Below are 22,220 nucleotides of genomic sequence, written 5' to 3'. Positions count from 1 at the left end.
TCACTGCTAATTCACCAGGGGCTTTGGTAAGATTTTCTCAACTCAGGTGCCTGAACTGAAGTGCTTGAAAGGATTTAATTTAAAGGCAAGCATAGATTTCAAGCTTTCCCTTGAGGTCTGCAGCTGCAGCTTCTGCCTTTGAAGGCACATTCTGTTCTCATGGGCAACAGCGGGAACAAACCCCGGAGGTGCCGGCACAGCACTCTCCAGGGACACCAGGCCCGGTGTGGGGATGGCACTCTCACCAACACGAGACAGAGGGAGGTCGGGGGGGTTCAGCATCCACCTGGAGGCTCCCAGTGCCTCCTGTGGAAGGGGACCGGGAAGAGGAGCTGTCAGCCAGCCAGTAAATGCCTATGGAAATCACCATGAAGCAACAGCCTTAAATAGGTTTCCTCTGTGGAGCAGGCCAAGAAACAATTTTGGATCCCGTCTCTAGGTCTTGCTTTTCTTCCTGAGAGGAATGAAAGGACGGAGGAGAAATTAAAACTGTAAAGGAATACGTGAACACAGAGTATATCTGAATGAGAGGATGTTCTCAAACAGGAAGGAGACTGAGGTATGGGAAGCGTGAAGAGATGGGAAGCCTATTGCTCCTGCCACAGCATCCCTGTCTATACTGAGAGAAGGAAAGAAAGGGCATTCACTTAAAAACTGTAGTTGAGTGAGACATCCAGGAGTCAGATCACTGGAGTGAATTAAGTTTGGCTGATGTGAACAGTGTGGAAATGAAAACCTTTGGCTGGGTGGCCAAGGGAAGGGAGAAGAGGAGATAAGATATAAGGTAGGTGATGAAAGGGATGCAGAAGGACAGATACATGAACAGGTCAGAGCTGATACAATGTTGTGCTCTGGGTCCTACTTTTCCCATTCCAGTGGCTTTAGAAGTATGTGACAGATCTGACGAAACAGCCTGCAACAAAGAGATGGAGACACCAAGACCACTTTTCAGTTATAAGCTTTTTCTTTTTTAGAATTCAAGCTTACACAGTTATCTATGCCCACTATATTCATAATTACATTTTAATATCTGCATACAAAAGCTATGTAAAAATTATTTTCTTCCCCGAAATATACAAATTTTTTCTTTAGATAGTTTAAAACATTTGTGATCACAGATTTTTTTTAATATATTTTAGGCTGAAAAAATATTACCAATCTAGCATCACTCTTAACACTGTTTGCAAAAAAATACATCATCCAAGGTTCTCTGTTTTTTACCGTACAGTGTAATGTTTGCCTTACCCTCAGGGCACGAAACTGATATAGAAAAATAAACCAAACAAGCAAAACCCACAAACCTCACAGACACAGTAAGAATTCCTCCCAACCAACTTCATAAAAACAAATAAACAACCCAAGCCACCCTTCTCTTCAAAAAAATGATGAATAACTAATTTGATGTATTTATGAGCAAACTAAAACTGAAGAGTGCTAGGGAAGTAGGAAAAGAGAAAAAGAAATTACAGTATGTCAGCTAGTTCATGCCCTGATACTATCTTTACCAACATTAAATGTGTAATTAAATAAAGTGTCTTTTAATGTTTTTACATTGTGCTCAGTAATTTACATGAATTTAATCTACACCCGGGTGCTGATGTAGATTTACATTTGATTGTCTTGTGCATGAACAAGGTTAGCTTTTAAAGAAGGTAAACTGTGCCATGGACAGTCACAAACAACTTATTACCTGCACAATATTGTTTTTTGAAGGCGACATCAGTCAACGTGGATACACACAAATAATGCATACCCTTTGCATTTGCTAACATCTATACGACACACTAAAACTTTGTGATAAGGCCAAACCTTTTTTTTGTTTGTTTTTAATTTTAAAGCAAAAATATACCATAGTAAAAAAATGTGCTCACACCATTCTGAGTCTTTAAGTGGAAAATAAATCTCTATCACACTAGAATAAAATTCTCTCTATAAAATTTAAATACGGATCACTTCATCTCTATATCAAAAGGAAACGTCTGGCAATCATTTCCAGATGATCACAATAACAAGACACGCTAAGAGGTCCTGTTGCCTTTTCCTTTGAGAAAAGGTAAACGTTGAACACTTTCAACTGCTCTCACAGTGAGAGGAATACGTTCCTTGGTTGTGTGTATTTTGATTCTGTCAATGAAAAAGGTTTAGCCTTAGGAATGCTGGCTACATCTCAAAACCGTAGGACTGATTTTTATAATTCATGATTCATGCAGCAAGAAGTCAATATGACACATACAGGTTAGAGTTCCATAGCATAAAAATACATCACTAGCAATGACATGCTCCGCTTGTGATCAACAGCCATGTCTTGGCAGATTTCTGATATAAATGGTCTCTCTGGACAGCTTTTTCCTCTTTCTGATGCCTGCCTCTGAAAAAGCAAGCAGTCTGCTCAAGGATGAATTTGGACCTTGGAGGTCTAACTCTAACGTCTACATTTTGGCAGAATGTAAACAAAAATCATTATCACACACTATATATGTAATTATAAATATCATAGCTTAACTGAGATTACACATGAAATGAATATCTAAATACACATTACTCAGGGCAAAACCATGTGACAGGAAGAATCTTCTATGTAAGACCCACACATAGACCACAAAACAAATATGAGAGTTACGTGGCACCATCAGGAGCGAGACTTTGGACTGCACTGAGAAGTGCACGTCTGTTATTTCACTCAAAAGGCTAGTTACTACAAAGGGTGCTGACTGCAGGACTGATGTCTGCCACTCAGCTGGTCAATCCAGTGGCTCAGTCCTACAATGGCTTGAGACCACTGACGTTTAAAAAACAAGTGGGTCTTTGCAGGACTAAGGTCAGTATCCACCGGTAAGAGTCTGCAAGAGCATCCTAATGTGATCTAGTTTTGATGTCATGATCATATATATCAGGAGTCGTACTGAGGGAGACAACGAAGTCACACGAAGTAAGACTGGTAAGAGATCGGAGGCCATTAGATGTCAGTACATCAAATCTGTCAAACTAAGAGCTTGGTCTTAATTTTCAATTGAGGAATACTACTAATCCCCCTCTGTTAATCAGTGCCAGACTCCAGCTTAATCAAAAAAGCTAAAAGTACATTGACATATGTCCTTTCTGCTTAGAGCACTGCCGAACCTGTCTAAGTCGGTTGCCTGATTTTAGGCACTTCAGTTCATCTGCAATCACCTAAGGAAGGAGGCTTGATTTTCTGAACCCTGATTAAGCACAACTCCAAACTGCATCAGCATCTTGGGATGTCAGGCCATTAGCTTGGGTGCCTAAATGCAGCTTACGTGCCTGATTTCAGGCATCCATTTACCGAGGCCACTTTCAAACTTTTTAACTTGCCATGATAGATCCTGGGGTACAAGTTCCTGAATGTGCAATGATTTTTACAGCAGCCAGTGTGCAAAGTGTTAATTCTCAGCACTGTCTCAGACTGCATTTCTCTCCAGGGCATTTCAAGTTCTTTCATCTCTTGCTGCTTCTCCAAGCCAATCCAATAGCACTCACAGTTTTTTCTAACCTCTGATCTATATTTATTTTTTGATTAATGCAGTTCTGAGAATCCCAAGTGTTCAAGCGCCAGTTTTCAGGGCCTCAGTAGTTATGAGCTAAGCCACTGTCGGGTAGTGACTGCCCACCTAAACAATTAACATTTAGGCTACTGATTTTCCTTATAGCCCAAAGGATAAGAATTGTTGACCTTAATGACAGACTGAACCTCTCAAAAAGCAGCACAATTCCAGGAACTGAAGCTCTGAAAAATGGAGCATCATGGACCTTGTAGTGAGACCACTTGTGAATACTACCATGAGAAACGTTTTGCTTTTTCCTGGGTCTCATCTGCAGCACAGCTGAAAGCTTGTACGCTAACTCAATCTCACATTTAGCAACCAGGTGAGATACTTGAACTGCCTTGAGGAGGAACTCCATTCACAAATCAGTGGCAGAACTCCAAACAGCCATGCACATTTCTCTTCTCTTTGCAAGCCACAGTGGGTATAGATGCAAGTAATGGAACAACTCTGTTTTTGCTTTCCCTATATAATATCAGATGATATCAGTTCCCTATTAAGCCACCGCCAACTCAGATACCTGGCATTCTTTACTGACTATAGATGCTGCTCATCTGAGATTTTACACAAATATGTGCAAGTTCATCACATTGGCCTCTTGTTCCAAAAAGCCAGAAAGTTTCCAACCCCTTGTCCCCAAGACAGTGCTCTACAAAGAATTTGGAAGGAGACTGATGTTGTTAACACATATGCTTCGAGATGGCGCAAATGCATCCCACAACAGAGGTTCTTCAGCTTCAGCAAACATTAAAGAACAAATTTCCAAAGGTTTGTCTTCCTTGCTACCTCCAAAAAAAAAAAAAAAAATCCCAACCACCCCATTGTGGTTTATATTCTCACAGAATTACAGACACAAACCCCAAGTGATAACATCAGTGCTCAAAACTCATATGATATCAAAGAACAGGGAGAGCAAGATTCCATACCCATGAAAACATAGCCAATATCACTCTAAATGATTTACCAATGATATAGGGAGAAAGGGGTGAAAAGAATTTAACTCCTGACACATACATACTGTCTTCCACCTATAAGGTAAGTTTTCCTGAGTATCATGTTATCATGAGGGGAAAACATGTAACATACAGGTTTAGATATGGGCCATGAGCTTTGAAAGTCAATGCATCCACCCTAACAACGCCCACTGACTTGGCAGGCAAATATATCAATAAATAGCAGAGCAAGAAACTGGTACAAATGGATGCACAACACAAAAGAACGTGGGGTATGAGGAAGTGTGAAATGCGTGAACTAATAAGTCTCTGGTTCTCGGGAAGAACAGAAGAATGCTTTTGATGTATCATACAGATTCAGAACATAGTTGAACATCAAGTTTGTAAAACCCAGGGACAACACCCCTGAGTGGAGATCAGTGACAGAGAGGAACCTCTACCTACAATGCCCTCATCACCGGCCTCCAAACATTCCAGGATTGTGAGTACTGGCTTGCAGATTTCGGCAGCAGGACATCCTGTCATTGCTCAGTTTGGTCCCTGCTAGTGCAGTTAGTGGAAATAAATTAAAGGAATCAAGAGAGAATCTAGTCAAACAAAACACATACAGACACCAAGGAGGGAGAACCTAGCTGATCAACACACATAAACGCACACGCGCACAGAAGAGGGTAAGAGAAAACGAGAGATAAGAAAAAAAGTATGGAAATATGTTTAAGACATCTGCTGAAGATTTGTAATTATATATATATAAAATTATATATATACGTGCATATAAACTTTATATATATATATATAAAACAAAAGATTACTGCCAAGCAACACTATTTGTATTACTGGGATAAAGCTGTACAGTCTTGTGTGTCGCTAATAACACAGTTGGTTCCTGTCCCATTTGAAGGTCACCTCACATGTTTCATTCTCCTTGTCCTCATTCTGTGAACATTCATATCCCTGAATAACTCCAAGGAAAGCCTGCTATTCTGACAGAGAGAATTCTCCTTCAGAGTGCTGAATTTTCCAGGCATCTTAGGATAAGCAGACACCCCACTCTCAGGAAAAGCACCTCAGAGGTTGAAATTCCCCTCTCTGCTCCAACAGACCTTCCAGTGAAAGATCTGACTTATACACATGGAAAAAAATGAGTCAGTCCCTTCTAACACTCTGCATTATTTTAAGTACTTCATTTATGGGGTGCAGTTAAACTATCTGCTGGAACAATCCTCAGATAATTATGAGATCACAATGATGATTCAGATCCTAGATCATAATGGTGATATTTTTACAATAGAAACAACCATGAAGACCAGAAATTTCATCTCATGAAACAGTTACTTAGCCTTGCAAAATGAAGTAATACTAGACAAAATTGCTAGGGTCAAATTAACAAAATCTCTTCTAACTTCGAGGCCAATTTATTTTCTGCCAGTTCAATTTCTCCCATATTTTCCAAGCAATGATGTGTGTGAGCTGGTGACCACACAAGTGCTGGTGAATGAAATTGGTCTGTTTGTATTTTCACTGTTAAGCTGTCAAAGCATTCACATCAAAGGACTGAAGAACAAATTGCAATAGTCACAAGTACTCGCATTAAAGGGATGTTTTCATCCATGTGTATACAACTGCCCCCAGCAACCCCAAACAAAAACTTAAACAAAAGCCCAACCCCATCTCAAGAAACAGAAGAGAATCAAAGAAGAAGGAGATAAAACAGGGGTGAGAAGAGCCGGGCAACAGATGAAGTGACAGCCAGTAGTGCGACAGGAGAAGGGCTGCGGAGAACCACTCCAGCCCCTCTAATCTTCAAACACTTCCAGGAACAACGGAGGGAAGAGTTCTGTGGGGCACTCCACCTTCATGTGCAGGAAGCGGCTGGCATGGCAGGCTCCGATCATTCGCAGGTCTGTCACTTTCATCAGCAGTTTTGGCCAAAAGTGTGCAACATGGTGCTTTCTGTAATTAATGTAGTGTTCGAATGCCAGGAGGAAACCCTCTTGACACTTTTCTATCCTCTCAATGCAAACAAGGCCTGGGCGATCTGTGGATGCAAACAAGCAGAATTATTGTTATTACTTACTTACTTAATTTAACGAATCACTGATCATAAAACAAGAGAAATAGGACAATTCCATTGTTAGAAAAGAAAGGATGGTGATCAAGGACATCTGCCTCTGCCATGAACAAATTCTTTGACCCTGGACACCTCACTTACCAGTACTATCCCTGTAAAGCAAGGAAATAATCCGTCCTTTCTTCATCTGTTGTCTGCTTTACCCATTTAACTGTTTGGGAAGTGTTTCCTTACAGTGACTAGACAACAGATCCCTGATCTCAGGTAAGGCTTCTATCTGCATCTTACTGTGAAACAACTAATAAAGAACCAAAAAGAGTTTCCCTGTCAGATAGCTGAATTACAGTTCTTTCCCATCTGTTTCATTACAGTCTGATCAAGGCTTTGATCAAGGTTTGAACCACAGGTGAACTACAAAAGAAACTGTTGTGGAGCACCGAGGAACAACCAAGGCCAAAAGTATGGTAGATTGTCTCAACCGGCACCCAGATGGGTGCTGGGAAAGCTCCTCTCACAAGTCACTCTTCAGGAGACACTTTTGGGAAAGCAAGTCCACTGACCTGCCTTCTGAAACCCTTACTCATGTATCACTGTGTAAGGAACTAAAAAGAAATCAAAATGTTTTGGTTGGGAAGGTCAAGTGCTGTGCTGTGATTATTGTGGAAACCTTTCCATCTCAGATGCAGTTAGTGTTGTCTGTACTGTCTGTGCATTGTTATTTAGAGTCCAATCTTCAAAGCGGTCTTAAAACAAAACCTTGCCAAATCTGCCACTGCCCAATAATGGAATTTCCTCTTTAGGCTGGCACAGTCAGTGGAAGCATATTTGAAAACATAGTTGATCTGAGAGGGGAATAAACTCTGGAAATCATATGAAATGGTCTGTGCTGCTTCTGTATCATGCTACCAAGAGACCAGCTGAAAACGGTCCCAGTGTGGGGAATCAGCACAGCTCTTGAATGCCCGTTAGCAAGCGGTGGTGCCGTAAAGCAGGAAAAGAAGAAAGCAGCTCAAACTAAGCATTCGAGACTGAAATAAACATGCATTGAACCGTACTTCCTGCCTAGTGCAGGACAGTACCAAGGGAAAGAGGAAACTAAAGGCAACTGTTACTAGTTTTTCGTTCAAGGCAAATTGGTTTAGAACCAGATCTGTTTTCTTCCTGATGATCATCCCTGTCTCCTCCCTAAGTACTAAAGAGAGCAAGGTGTATTACCAAAGCCACTTTTATGCTCATCTCTCTGAATAATCTGAATTTTTTTCCTAGTGCTCACCAAACTAGTTCTAAGCTGTGCTGGGATTTTGAGAGAGAATTTCTCCCACATTTTTCTAGTCAGCGCTATAAAGTTGAAGAAAGGCTTCTGACAAAAGCCAAGGATTTTCAAAACAACTGGGGTCCCAATATACTTCTGTTCTCACCTGATGACATGAGCAGAACAGCTTGCAGAAGGGCAACCTCGGTGTCATCCAGGTTAAACGAAGAAAGAGACATGCCCAGGTCAAAAATGGCATCAGACACTACGCCAAGACCCCCATTTTTCAGCTGGCCCCTTGTCACCGCCATCTCCCCATTTAGTGTTAAAGTCTCACTCTCGGGGTCATAGCGAACCGCTGCTCGGAGGGACATTATCTCCATACAGCAGCCTTTCAGAAGGATGATCTGGTCTTCACATGGCAGCTGCAGAAATTATAAACGGTAAAGAAAAAGATGTGTTTTTCAAACTGAGTTGGTTTTACAATACAATAAATCCATGAGCATGAAGTTGTAGTTCATACCCCAGGACAGTACTTTGCATAGTTCAACTACCCTCCAAAGACACTGCTGATCAACTAATTCCAGCACACTGCAGAAACCTTCAAGACTTGCATTTGTGCTTCCAGAAACTGCTGTCAGGCTAACAACCCCACACACTGTTAGAAAACCTAGTGATGACACAGTGGTAAGCAAGTGGCCCTGGACAAATCACTCAAAGCAAACCAAGTCAGTTCGGTTGCTGAGGTGAAGTGACTCAACTTGCAGAAGTGCTGGTCTCCATGGGACCACTTAGTTTCTGGGAGCATTATGAAGTTAGGTCCAATAAACCTTAAGAACATAGCTTTCCATTTTGCAGAACATTTCACGAAGTGTGAAGGGTGAAGCAGACCTGTCAAGTGCCACCTTAGTGTAACATATACTGTCGGCTTTGTCCCTTATCAGCAGTGGGTCTAACTTAGATGGCTGAAATGGTGACTCTTCTCAGCTGTTTATGTTTCTCTCTTCTGCTTCTGAGCTCTCTCAGCTAACAACTTGGCATAACAGAATAAACTGCAATTGGGCTGGTAAAAACTCCCTGCCAGCCATGCCTATTTCTCACCTGACCAGAGGTAAAGAAAAACATTTGGGAGATTCCAAAAGAGTGGACAGCTTTTTAAATAAAAGGAATAAAAAGAAGAATTATCTAGAAGTGGTATCTCAATCAGTGGGGCACATGGTCTCAATTTTCACTGTCTGCTTGAACAACAGATAATTTATTGAAGTCTATTTAGCCTACTAAGGATGATTTCCCTAGACTCCCCACATTATCACTGGACAGCCAGAAAATGTTAACTATGTTACAGCTCCAGTTTCTACGCTGGTGCATAAGCTGCGATTTTCAGGATATGTGGATAGACTTGCCTTTTCCACAGCATTAAACTGTGGAAATTGGTAAGCTATTGGAATTGGTGGAGGTAGGTTCTGTATTTATAAAGTATCACCAGGAAGTTGACACATTAGTGCTCTGTCAGGCATGTCTATACGTTTACAAAGGTAATTCAATGATAGCAAAACCCATCAAGATTATTTTGAGAATGTCACTAAATAAAGAGCAAAGGTATGTGTATGAAAAAGTAACTCATTTCTACTTGGACTGAAAGAGGAAAAAATTCATCCACTTCTGTTTAATATAAAGTTACTATATTTATCTGATTTGCAGCTCAAAATGGGAAAAACCCAAAACCAACTATAGGTTTACATGGCAACTGTGTACTTGCAAAGCCAATACATTGATTTGGCGTAAAATGATGTAGAATGGATGCTAGACAGTTATCTAATGCAAGTGGAAAGCAGTTGCCTGTTAGAGAAGAGTTTTAAGCACAAAGCCATCCCCAGTCAGAAAAAATTATTTGAACCATGCAGCTATTTTTCCAGCAATGCCACCTTCAGGTGTAAAATGTTGGATACATAGGAAAAATGACTCATCCTGTTTAGGGCAAATCACTTTCTCTGCACATCACAGTCAGCTCAGCAGCAGCGAGGGGAAGGCTGCAAAGACACAGTGGCAGTCTTGCTACCCAACGGCAATGCCAACATTTGGCTGCTGAGACTAAAGTAGAGTAAGAAACAGAGTAAGAAATAAAAATAAAATTAATAATAAAATTAAAAAAAAGGAAAAGGTGTGAGAGCAACCATGAAGAGATACTGGAAGAGGTAACTGCAGAGAGAAAAGGGACATACTAAAAAGGACAGCAGAAGAGAGGAGAGGAGAGGAGAGGAGAGGAGAGGAGAGGAGAGGAGAGGAGAGGAGAGGAGAGGAGAGGAGAAAAGCAGAAGACTAAGGAGAAGAGGACTAAGGAGAAGGAAGAATGGTGGAAAAGAGATAACAGTAGGGAAGATATTTTATGATGCTTCAGCTGTTTTGTCAGTAAGCCATTAAACCAATGAGAATTTCTCCTCCTGCCTGAACTTTCTTAAAACTTCTTTAAGGTAGTGGTGATCCGACTGCGCCCATCCTTCACTTCCTTTCCTAATTCTGAAGGATGCATAAGACACCTGTTTCATGGATGCCATGCCCCAGGTCTTATCTGCCAGTAGAAGCAGTTACAGAAGACAGGGAGCTTGAATGTCAGTTCTGCTCCCAGCTACACAGGTTTCAATGCTACCTACGCTCATCACTGGAGTGTTGCTTCCAGAGCACCTTCCAGGACTGAGGTCAACAAATGTGACTAATTATCTGCCACATATTGTCCTTTCCTTCTCTCTCTGTAAGAAGAAAAGGCAAAAGGCAGGAACCTGAGCTGTTCACATCCGCAGGACATCCTAGCAGTCAGCACACACATAATGCAGCACCAAGGAACTGAGCTGAGCTACCTTGAAGGCTATTTATGCAGCTCCATCCAATGTAGAAACATTGATATCTGTGACATTTGAAGTCACATCACACTGATTAGATGCTCCTCAATCTTCATCTTCTAACCAGAAGGAAATGCAAGAAGGAAACAACAGCAAAAATGCTCAGATGAATGCTCAATGAACTTTATACTTCCATTACTCAGGGCTTAGATTCTTCCTTTGAGGCATAGGCTCACGGATGCACACAGATTAAGCTGGGCACTCACAACGCTTTGCTGGCTTGCATGTGTCCAAAGAAGAGAGTGACTGTGAATATACAATATCATGGATGTTCCTTGCTACACCCCTTCTTTACAGAAATTTACTACACTCAGCCTGAGCCTCTGTAGAAATTAGGAACTGAGACAATGTTTAAATGCTCTGCATGTTCTGTGGGAGAAATGAGGGCTTTTTCTCATCAACAGCCCACACAGTGTTGCCTCTAAGAAAAAGAGATGGGTTAAAAACCATAACTGAAATAAAGTTAACAGTACGGTGCCTCTTCAAAACGGAGCAAATATTTGTAATTTTCTTTAGGCTACAACAGGAGCTATATGACAACATGGAGGACAGCTGTCCTATTCCTTTGTGTCCACAGCAAGCTGACCCTCACTCTGCCACTGAATACAGGTCTCAGGTTTACACAGTGGCTTGGCTGTAAACAAAGCCTCTCCTAGCTGAGCTGCATAACCTAGAGAAGTCATGCCCAGTGACACCTTGACTCCTTCATCCATGCTTCTTGCCCAGCTCTGACATAAGTGGGCCCATGGTAGCCAGGAGGGGTAGGAGATGTCAGACGGGGACTGCAGTCTGTGTGTGACTGGCAAAGTTTTCTAAATTAAAAAGGCTGGGTTGCTATGTCACTGCAACTTCCCACCAACGAACGCTAAATCAGAGGAGACAGATTCCCTCAGACACTGAATACTGCAGGGGCCTTTTGATCTATGGATACATTTCTTGTATTTTAAAATCTTCACGTTTGGCCACTATTTATTGCTTTCTTGGCTGATGGAGCCAATGCCGAGGTTAGCCAGGGAGAGCTATTTACACTATGCCAACTATTAGCATTTACCTCTTGTTTTGTAGGTGCCAGAGGACATAAGGAGCTGTCCTCAACTGACTTTAAAGAAAAGCTGCCAGACACAGGAAAGTAAAATGCTATGGCTGCCTTAAACTTCCTTCTTGACTGATGTTTACTCATTAGGAGGGAACACTGTTCATGAGTTAGGGAGCCTGATGAATTCATTAACCACAGTCACTCCCATTTTGAATGTCATTCACTTGGCATTCCACCAGCAGAGCCAAGAGTTGCTCTGCAGTGTGAGTGAGCAGGCAGGCATCCTTCCACGGCTGGATTTGGGTTATTTTCATACTAAAACTCCTATCGTTGTGAATCCTATGGAACTCACAAGACTTAAAGTTATTAAAATTATTAAGATTGTTAACACTGAAATATTATTTCAGGATGTAGTTCTGATAAAATTTTTAAGTTAGGAAAAAAAATATCATCAGCAATTGCATCTGATGTCTCAATAAAAATGACACCTCAGTATAAATGAGATCAGCTAAGGCCTCTGTATTCCTAACGTGCAGCCAAGCCTATTTGAGTCTATTTACTGGATATTTTACATGTGAGTATTTACCTGGAAAGACAATTCATTACTTTTACTGACTTTTTAATGCACAAATTCCCTGTTCAGGAAAAGGATGCCCAGGGAATACAACGTGGTAAGTGCTGTTCCTGGATAAAGATGCTCTCCTGAATTCGCAGAATTTGTTACTGCATAGATCCAACTCCCCAATGCTGTACCTGACAAGGAGCCAGAAATCACAGAGAAAACTGTGTGCTGGAAGATCTGATTAAACGTATCAAAGATGCTTCTAGACAGTCTCTTTTTGCTCATTTGCTTTGTTCAAGGCCACCTCTAAAGACACATTAAAGTCCCTAATGAACCATGATGACTTCTAGATGAACAAAATCAGGATTTCAGTAATCACAGGAAAAAGAAAACTCATAAAAATCCAGAATATTCTATTCAGGCCCATCTATTTTGAGCCTCTTAATTTTTCTGATTTTAAGCAGTTTATTTTTTAGTTCCATGCCATGAGTATTTTGAACAGTTTTTAACAACAGGCATATACGAAGAGTGCAAGGAAGTTTTCTTACCTCACAAAACATAGGCAACTTTTTGGCAAAATCCACCACTCTTGTAATCGCTGGTGTGATAATTTTTGTAAACTGGCTGAAGGCTTCTAAATCCACTTTCCCACCTTCTGGGGCATTAACTATTGGTGCTTGCCCAATATCTTCTGGCTAAGGATATAAACAAAGGTATTTAAAGGAACAACCTATCTTAGAGCAAGTATTTTATACTCTAGAAGAAGTCCTACCTGGTGATGGAAGATATGCTAAAATAAAAAACAATACTACTGACTTTATGAGTAATGCCCATTACATCACAAAATGTGAATTTATTTGTAAGGCATTTGTGAAAGAGATGACTGCAAAGAGAAACGGGTGACCAGCAAGCTGCTACCCATCCTGCATGGGTAGCTGCATTTTCGTGCACACGCAGTTTCTTCCCTGTGCCTATATCTGAATATTTTGTGGGTGTAACTTATGCATTTTCTTCTTAAAAATATAGACATGTTCTTGTTTCTTACAGGTGCTGAGAATTCCCAAGGTTCTCTAAAAGCGAAGGCAGCTGAGTGACTTGTTACCTCCAAGAAGGTGCTCAGAGCTTTGCAGAATTTGGCTCTTTCACCTACTTGAAGTTCTGTAATCCTTCCCAGAACAGATTGTTTTGTATCACAGAGCTTCAGGCAACTGCCAAGACCTGTTTCCAAAACTAGGCTAAACCAGCTGATGACTAAGAATGGGCTAACACAAAGCTAATCTGGATAAAGTGACCAGAATTTGAACTTGTCTGGGTACAATTTTCATTAAAAATTACCTTCTGCATGACTTCAGCCCAAGGCTTCTCAAAAAGAGGAAAAAAAATAATATTTTGAGGGTTTCAATAGGGATAGACAATGAAATAGTGTCAAGCAGAATCTGCGATGAGTGTTTTTTCATTCCAACTGCTCTTCAACTTGTTCACCTGATTTTGTGACAGCTTGCCAATGTTACCTTGTATTGGAAAACCAGGCATATCAAAGCTATTCTGTTCACTAAGTGTGGTTTTGTGGTTGTAAAAGACCTGCCGACCACCATGCAGAGGTTCCATTTTGTTCACGTTATCGTAAAAAACTGGCTAAGACCCAGAGAAGAAGGCCTTTAAGACTGATGGACTTCATGACATTTATATAAGGACACTTCAACAGTGAGGTGCTGAAAGTGCTGTCTATAATAAAAACTTGTGCTCAGCAGTTTTTCAAAGCAACACATCATAAAAGATCATTCCACAGCTCTGCCACCAATCTGAATCTAAATCTAACCTCTTTCAAGAAAAAACATTCAGCAATGCATTAATAAAGCACGCACCAATTGTAAACGGACAATGAAGAGGACTGGGCTCAATTATCTGATGGTTCTTAGTAAAAAACTCAAAATAATCCCAGTTCTAGGCTCCTTCTCTCCCTGAACCTTGGGAAACTAAACCACATTGTCTATGAGCTCATGATAAACAACCATCGTCACTTTCAAGCAAGAAGACCAAATGCTTAAAGCCACACATAACGTTGTTAGAGAGAAAAAGAACACTGCATTTCCTTGGGAAAGGCAAAAGAAGTCAGGGTTGCTAACTAAAGCTAACACACTCCAGAAAAGCATGCAACTGGAAACCCCTGCCACCCCTAGCTCACCTCAATATGAAAAGAGTTCCAGACCTCAAAGGAGCTCACAGTCTTGAAGAATGAGCCTAAGGACTGACCCACAGGTCCTGGAGTGTGCTGTTAGCTCTTCTTGCTCTTCAACAGCTTGTGGTGGGGGCTTTCAAAGCACTCCAGCTGGGGAGGGTATCCCGGACTTTCCATTCTGTGCTCACTGCAAGGCGTCAGTGAGCTCCCCATGCTTGCCTTGACACCACTGGGCATTAGCATGAGAGCACTGCAAAGGACCAGGAGGCACTGCAGCAAGGGTTGCACCAAGAGCAGCTTGGTCTGGCCTAGGAGCCAGCTGTGGAAGTCACAGCTGTTTTCTGAACTGCCCATTACAGCTGTCACCCTTGCCTCTGCTCCATCCTTCCCCTCTCCTAAAAGTAGCCCTGTCATTACATCACCTCACACCCTGCCTCTGGGCACACTTTCCTGCAGGCTCCTTCTCTGCTGTGATTGTCTCCAGCGCCTGAAGTTCCTCAGTCACCCCAGTTTACATGTCCTGGTCCCTACCAGTTTTCTGCCCGAGTCCTCATTCCCAGCCGTTAGCTCCCCATGTTTTATTTCAAACCAGGAGATAATGAAAGAACAGCACTCCTGCCTAAGTAACCAAATGCACTATTGCTCTGGTTCTTGATCTGCTCAAACCAGTACCACAAACCCTGCCGTGCAGCACTACTGGAAAGTGTTCTGCTGCTTCTTGCTAGTCATCACTGGCTGCGGTTTCACGACTGCACACTACTACAAACATGCAGCCATTCATACAGAAATTTCGACACTGTCACTGGAATTAAAACACTATAAAAGGGATCAGCTGGTTTGAATATATAATTTTTCTTAGCAATTTAACAGTGGATTGAGATTCCCATGATGAATGAGGCAGAGGGAGTCTTGACTTGAGAAAAAAAAAGAATATTCTCTATCTGATTTGGTATACACAGACTGCCAAAGGCCCCTGTGTATTCCTGACATACAGTCTATAATTCCTCTTTAGTGCTATATAAGCATTTTGTATCCTGCATTTATTTCCTTTAAAAATCAGTTCAGAAAAATCAAATAAATCCTTTTCTAAGGCTGAGCATCACAAATCACCATTTATTTTCTGATCCTTTTTCACAGCCTGACAACTTCAGTTGTCTTGTAGTCTGCAATCCGAAAACTATAATGCATGCATCATTCTGCTTTCACAGAAATTAGTTTTTCTTTGCCGGATTTATTTTAATTAATGTGTTCACTTTGGAACAAGGAAGAAAATATACCAGTTATTAATAAAATATATCAGCTGTCACCTGAAAATTTACATTGTTTTAACACTTACAATATGTTGCATGCCAGCCCCTCCTACAGACAACTATCCTTAAATATAATATTAAAATAATATTAAAAAAAGATATGATACGCATTAGAGTCGGCTGCTGCTGTTAAACAGGAGTGAAATTATTTTCCTACTTTTTCTCATCAAAGCACATTAAAAGTATCCAGCTGGGTAAGCAACATGCTGTTTATCTTTTGAAATACAGGATCTGATCAAACACTGAGCTTCAGGCAAGAATAAGCAAGTAGCAATCATAAAAATCATCCATTTTCCATATACAGCAATATACTGGCAGATAGACCTTCTTCGGAGTTGCACTGTTGGGAAGGGAGACTTCAGAAAAAAAAAAGGAATCTGACCCCAAGAGAAAGAATTTCTTACCAGAAATTTCCTCTTCTGCTTCCAGTGGCTTCCTTGTGCATTTGTGGCCACGTGTGCTTCAGTAACAATTTTGATGAGCTCCCACTCTTCATCCGTTGGCTCTGGTTTGTGCCCAATCGTTTTCTGCAGCTCCTCCCGACGTCTCTTCTCTCGATTTTCTTCTATCAGCTTCCTCTTTGCCAACCGCTTGTTGTCATCCAATACCACTAGCAGGGTCAAAAACCATAAAAAAATGGGAGGGAGCTCTTTAAATTCGATGGAACTTTGGTCTTTTCTATGCCTGAGGCACTAATTTGATTACAAACACCTTAACCAATCAGCAAAGAACAACTTAGGCATGACCCACAGTTTACCTGGTTGTCTTATTTTTTCCTACAAATTTTGTTTTCTTAGAAGCCTGGATTGCAGAGAATGACTTACCCATTCAGTAATGTGCCGTAATACTACTGTGGCCTTTAATGGCTTATTCCACCAACAAAACTAATATGTAAAAGTTTTGTGAGGACTCCTATAATGGACTTGGAGCAATCCATGTCGGGAAAGATGAACTTTCGTTTTCTTTAAAGTAGTATCAGTACTGCTTTGAATTGCGTAGAATGTGTTCTTGTAAGGCAGCAGAAGGTAACACGGGTTTAAAAAAGTAAGAGTACATAGACGAGTGGGCTTATTCACAAGAGGCTCAACTACCAGTTATATGAGACAATCAGAAACAATCTGCCTTTGGTTCTTCCCGTAAGCCCTACAAATGGTGCCATTCTGTGGCTTTCCCCTAGAGCCCCGCTACTTCCAGGGATTCTAGATACACAGAGCCCAGGGCTGCACATCTCTGACTATCACGGAAGGTTTCATCCTGTTTTCCATAGGCCATTTAAAACAGACTGGCTCATTTTAGCAGAGGAGGACCACTCTGATCCTCAAGTGGTGGCAGGTGGGTAGGAACACCAACAGCCCCACTTACATGCTGCTGCTCACACACGTTAACTCAAAGGTGGGAGAGACGCTTCTCAAGTTGGGGGACAGTTGGCCAGTCTGCTTTGCTCAGTGACAGCTCCTTTGGTGTGTACGTAGGTGCAGCTCACAAAGGCCACACCGGCTTCATGGTATTGACACTTGCTGGTCAGAACCAGACTTGGACAAACTTCTCACTCTGTACAGCCGCTAGCTGGTTAATGCTCACCACTGCCTGTCGCATCAGACTGGGCTGGGTGCAAACCGGTGACCCAGAGTTATTCAGCCCCTCTCCTGAAGGTCTACCTGGCCAAAATGAAATTGCGTCATTTCTTTATTTCCCTCTAGACAGAAGGCACTGTTCTACATTACATTAACAATGAAAATACTAAGTAAGAATATTTTTCAGTTGTTTATCAGGCCAGTTTTCCTGATAGTTCCGCAGAGGATTACGATGGCAACAAACATTAATGCACAGGGGGATTTACAAGACTTCCTCCCATTTGCATTAACGAAGTTATTGGTGCAAATCCCTGTGCAACGGTGGGAAAAGAAGACCCCTAAGGGTTAATCTTACAGCCATATGTTCTAGTTCTTTAGAACCAGAGCCAAATACTTTGCAGTAGATAACTTCTTCAGGGCTAAAAATAAAACAAACAACTGCAGGATGACTCATACAATGACATTCAATTTCACACCCTCCAGAATTTTCTAAACAAGATGTTTTTTTCCAAGCGAAGTATCCATCCAGATGCATTTCTCCCTCCTTTCCTACAAAGAGTGAACATTCCTGCTGTTACGCAGCCTGGTAAGGCCAGGAGAAGGTGCAGTCTGGTGAAGGATAAACAAAAAATTACAGCCCTGTGAAAGTGCCTTGATGCAATGAGCATAATTCCCCAGGACAATTTATTCAAAATAAAAAAGTGCTGCCAGTTCTGCTGTACCTTTAACAATCTTCACCAATCGACATACTTAAAGCAAATGCACAAGTTAAAAAAAAAAATAAATAAAAGAAAGAAAACCAGAAAAATATACTTACGATCTGTTGCCATGCCAACAAAGATACATTTTTTGAAGCGACATTCCTGGCATTGATTTCTTGTTACTTTGTCTATCACACATTTTCCTTCATATTTACAGGAATAGGTTGGATGGAGGTTTTTCTGAATGGTTCTTCTAAAAAAACCCTAAGTGCAACAAATAAATACATTGGAAAGCATTAGCGTTGTGCAACTTTTTTCATCTTGGGAAACACTTTGGTTTGGTAGGAATGTACCTAAGTACGCAAGATAACATACTGAATTCCATGAAACTCTCAAAGAGGAAAAGAATAAACCACTTTCATAGTGTATAGCATTTCTTTTCTGAGTTTCACGAAAAATTTCCTGCCTAAAAATTAAACAATATAGGCATGTTACATAAGTAAAGGCATAAGGAATGCTGTTTTGATGGACAAATATTGTCTATATGTCTTCTTTAAGTCTCATGTTTCTGTGTGTTAAATTTTACTGTATTTGAACTAGAGAGTTCATTTTGAGCCCCCTTCTAAATTACACAATCATTTTGAGGGATATTAAGAGGCATGTACATACTTTCAATCAAATGGCAGCTTCTGCACAGAGTAAGAATGGTAGTGTCTATGTATTACTAACAGATTAAGAAGGAACAATTCTAATTCCTCCTTTCCATCAAGCCGAACAAACCAGTCAACCAAATCTCGGCAAGACTAAGAAATTTGCAAACACAGTTTACCCAGTCTTTGAGTTTGGTTGTAAATAATGAATCTATAACTTTAAATCTATCTGTATTTCTAAGAAGAGGATTAATTTGTATTTATCACAGAGTTCTGTATTCAAAGCAAACATCACCAAAAAGGTATCTCTCTATATAAAAATTAATTACATCCATCTATCTATCTATCTATCTATCTATCTATCTATCTATCTATCATAACATACTATACTGCCAATTGCAACATGGATATGAGGTCAGATCAAAGGCTCATGCAATCTAGTGCAGTTCCACTGAACTGACATCCCACAGATCCTGGCCTTAGGTAAAGAAATCGGATACAGCTTATCTCTGAAACTTACAGACCTAATTCTGGTACTAATTTCAACATGACTTTTCTCACTGACTTCCACAAGAGCTGGATAAACTTCCCAAGATGGCAGTAATATGGACAAGATAGGCTGTAAAAGAAGAAATTTAGACTTCACTTTAATTTCAAGTTTCATCCTTGAGACCGTCTACAATCAGCCACGCAGTTTGGTACCACCTTGACATTGAGACCACACAGACTTTGGCCCTGTTTGACTGAAGCCACCGTGAATGGTTTTGATTTCACTGAAAACAATGGCAAAACTCAAGTGAGATGGGATTTTACCTAACGAATAGTCTCTTCAGCTGGGATTTCATCTAATGAACAGTCTCTTCATGAGACCAAAGTTCTGTTTTTAATCATGTTAAATAACACTCCGTAAAATCTTACAGCTGTGTGCAATTTCTTTTAGCACAGAAGGTTGAATTAAGACATACGGATAAGTCTGTAATTGAGTTTGAGCTCCTAACTCCTCTGAAGACAGTAAGAGTCTTTTCCTCATTAGAGTTTTATCTTACAAGATTCAGCTTGAGCTAAAAGTACATCTCTTTCTTCCTTAATAATGAAGAAACCTGAAATCTCAATTAAATCGAGTTGCATAAAGCATGTGTGTAGCCTTTGCAAGTCTGGGACCTACTGGGTTGAGCCGAAATTCAGTAAAGCAAAGGCAGGATGACCTTATGTGAGGTTTGGATCAGGTCTCAAATTCTCAGCTAACCAACAACGGGATTTAGATCCACTCTCAACCTTGCTGCAAATTCCTAGAGACACAACATGCCTCTCTTCCCTAACGAGCAAAAAATGGCTCTGGACATCCAGGGACATGGTGTAATCTCTAGTTACAGTGAAAGGCGGAAAAATCTCTGATGAATCCCAGAAAGCAATACCGGACTTCTGTTTTCCAAATCTTGCAGGAAACTTAACGTAGCTCTACCTTTACCATGGCAATGCCCTTCATCACCTGTGTTGGGACCAGAACATTTAACCTTCCCATTTTTTTTCATTCCTCAGAAACTGTTTGCAAAAAATCTCTTTGATCATCTCTAAATACAATGCAATAAGGAAGCTGTTCTCTGTATCTGCCCAAACACTTCAGCACAGAAGTGCCGCTTTCATCAATAAAAGAAAGCACATCTTATTGTAAGGCAATTACTCTTTTCCTAAATTCCTCTTCTATGCCTGTATGTAGCAAATAGATGCAATGAGTACAGTCTGGAGAAACATTTCAGTGATGTCAGAACTGTTGGTTTATATGTCTTCAAATTCCTTAAAATTTACTCTTCCAATACAATGTGTGAGGATGCTTTATTCATTAAAGCACCTGCCAAAATAAATTTTTGGCTGTCAGTCCTGATTAACGTTGCTACAAAATTAAAGTGAGCTCGAGTGGAAGCAGCTAATAAATGTCAAATTCATTGAGAATTGACTACACATAACTTTGCCGGTAAATCATACAACTTGAAATGTGTACGCAGATCCTCCAAGGTATGGGTTGAAATTGTCTACACAAAACCTCCTATCTTGTACAATGAATACATTTGCAAGAATAACAAAACAAACCAAAACAGCCTGTTTGTAAGCCAACTATAAGTAGGAGAAAGAAATTAACTGCTTTTTGCAAATTGTTAGCTCAGTTCCTTGTGCACATAAGCATTACTTTAAACTGTACAACAGACGGAAGAACTGTATCTGAAGATAAAAGTAGATTTTGTATGCTATGTCGTTAAAATAGCTGGTGGGCATACAAACAAATACTTCAGTTGGAGTAACAAAAACCTCAGTAGGGAAGCTGGTGAGAGACAAAGCTGTTCAGCTGACAGCAAAAGATACTTCATAATGCCACAGTGTGGTTTACTTCTCATTATATCTGAATTAAGTCGTATTCACACATATTATGTATTGTTATCATCTGGTATATGGGATGCGAATGTGCCAGAATTACTTATTCAGTTCCATTTTTTTTCAGATACATTTTTTTCATATGTATTATGTATGTATATGTATAGAACCATTACCAATATTGCCAGAATGTTGCTATACATGGGATTTTCAGGTCTTTGTGCTTTTCATAAAAGTAACTTAAGACAACGCTGTACAACTGAAAGAACTGCTTCAACACATGAGTTACTGCGATGTGGAGCTCTAATGCCAATCCAAACCCAAAATCTCAGATACAAAAATTCCAGACTTTGGGGATGAACATATGACTTTTGTGGCTTAGTCTCATGACACTATTCCATGACATGTGTGGTCCCATTTGTTTAGGAAAAAAAAATATTTTTTTTATTTTCTGCAGGAAAAAACAGATCTTACAGGATCTCAAGCTAGTCAAGCAAATTTATGGCAGTGAAATCATGTAAGATGTGCCTAGTCATGATAGTAAATTTTTCTTTTATTTACTTGCCTAAAGCAAGTAAATAAAAGAAAATTTTTTTTTTATTATTTTTCATGTAGCTTTGGAGAAGCAATTTAGGGTTGAAAGCACATTTCAATATGCTTAAATCCAAATTTTTTTGTAACAGTTCTCACTGGGTGTCAATGCTTCCCAAAGTGATGGATGTTATTGTTGTACGAGCACATGGAAGGGATTTTGATTTTTGCTTCTTCACAGAGACGATGAGAGGCACTGGAACACTATTAATCACAAGACTCTTCATGGTCATAGGCAGAACCTCAGCTATTGCATAAACAGCCTCACTGGAGTTGCCGGGAGTATGCTGATGTATGCTGACTGAGAACACGGCCAAAGAAGCATTAAAAAATGGAAATGTAAAAGCTAACATTTAAACAGCAACAACAGAAATCTAAATTTCTTGTTTTCTTCTCAGAAGCAAGCACTGCAAAAATCAACTACATTCCTTATGCATATGAAGAGCAGCGGCATAGTCAGATACAGCTTATCATCAGTACTGGATGTTCTTATTCGCTTCTAATCTGTCTTTGT

The 22,220-nt window shown here is 40.4% G+C and overlaps 1 protein-coding gene across 11 annotated transcripts in view; it reads right to left on the bottom strand.

Moving 5' to 3' along the window:
- Positions 1 to 973: 973 nt before the first annotated feature.
- The window catches only part of THRB (thyroid hormone receptor beta), a 176,182-nt gene continuing 154,935 nt past the window's right edge, over positions 974 to 22,220 (bottom strand). For 9 of the 11 annotated variants that reach the window (XM_054058196.1, XM_054058193.1, XM_054058198.1 and 6 more), the window contains 5 exons: positions 18,215 to 18,362; positions 16,228 to 16,433; positions 12,883 to 13,029; positions 8,006 to 8,264; positions 977 to 6,554 (listed from right to left, as the gene is read on the bottom strand). In XM_054058196.1, coding sequence (XP_053914171.1) covers positions 6,313 to 6,554; positions 8,006 to 8,264; positions 12,883 to 13,029; positions 16,228 to 16,433; positions 18,215 to 18,362 — 1,002 coding nt within the window. In that variant the 3' untranslated portion in view covers positions 977 to 6,312. Of the gene's footprint in view, positions 6,555 to 8,005; positions 8,265 to 12,882; positions 13,030 to 16,227; positions 16,434 to 18,214; positions 18,363 to 22,220 lie in introns of all 11 variants that reach the window. The other 2 variants (XM_054058191.1, XM_009570324.2) reach the window with 2 other exon arrangements.

The sequence above is a fragment of the Cuculus canorus genome, chromosome 2 (assembly GCF_017976375.1).
Source record: "Cuculus canorus isolate bCucCan1 chromosome 2, bCucCan1.pri, whole genome shotgun sequence".
NCBI classification, from domain to species: domain Eukaryota; kingdom Metazoa; phylum Chordata; class Aves; order Cuculiformes; family Cuculidae; genus Cuculus; species Cuculus canorus.
The sequence above is the reverse complement of the archived record's forward strand: the minus strand, read 5'-3'. Positions and strand labels throughout refer to the sequence as shown.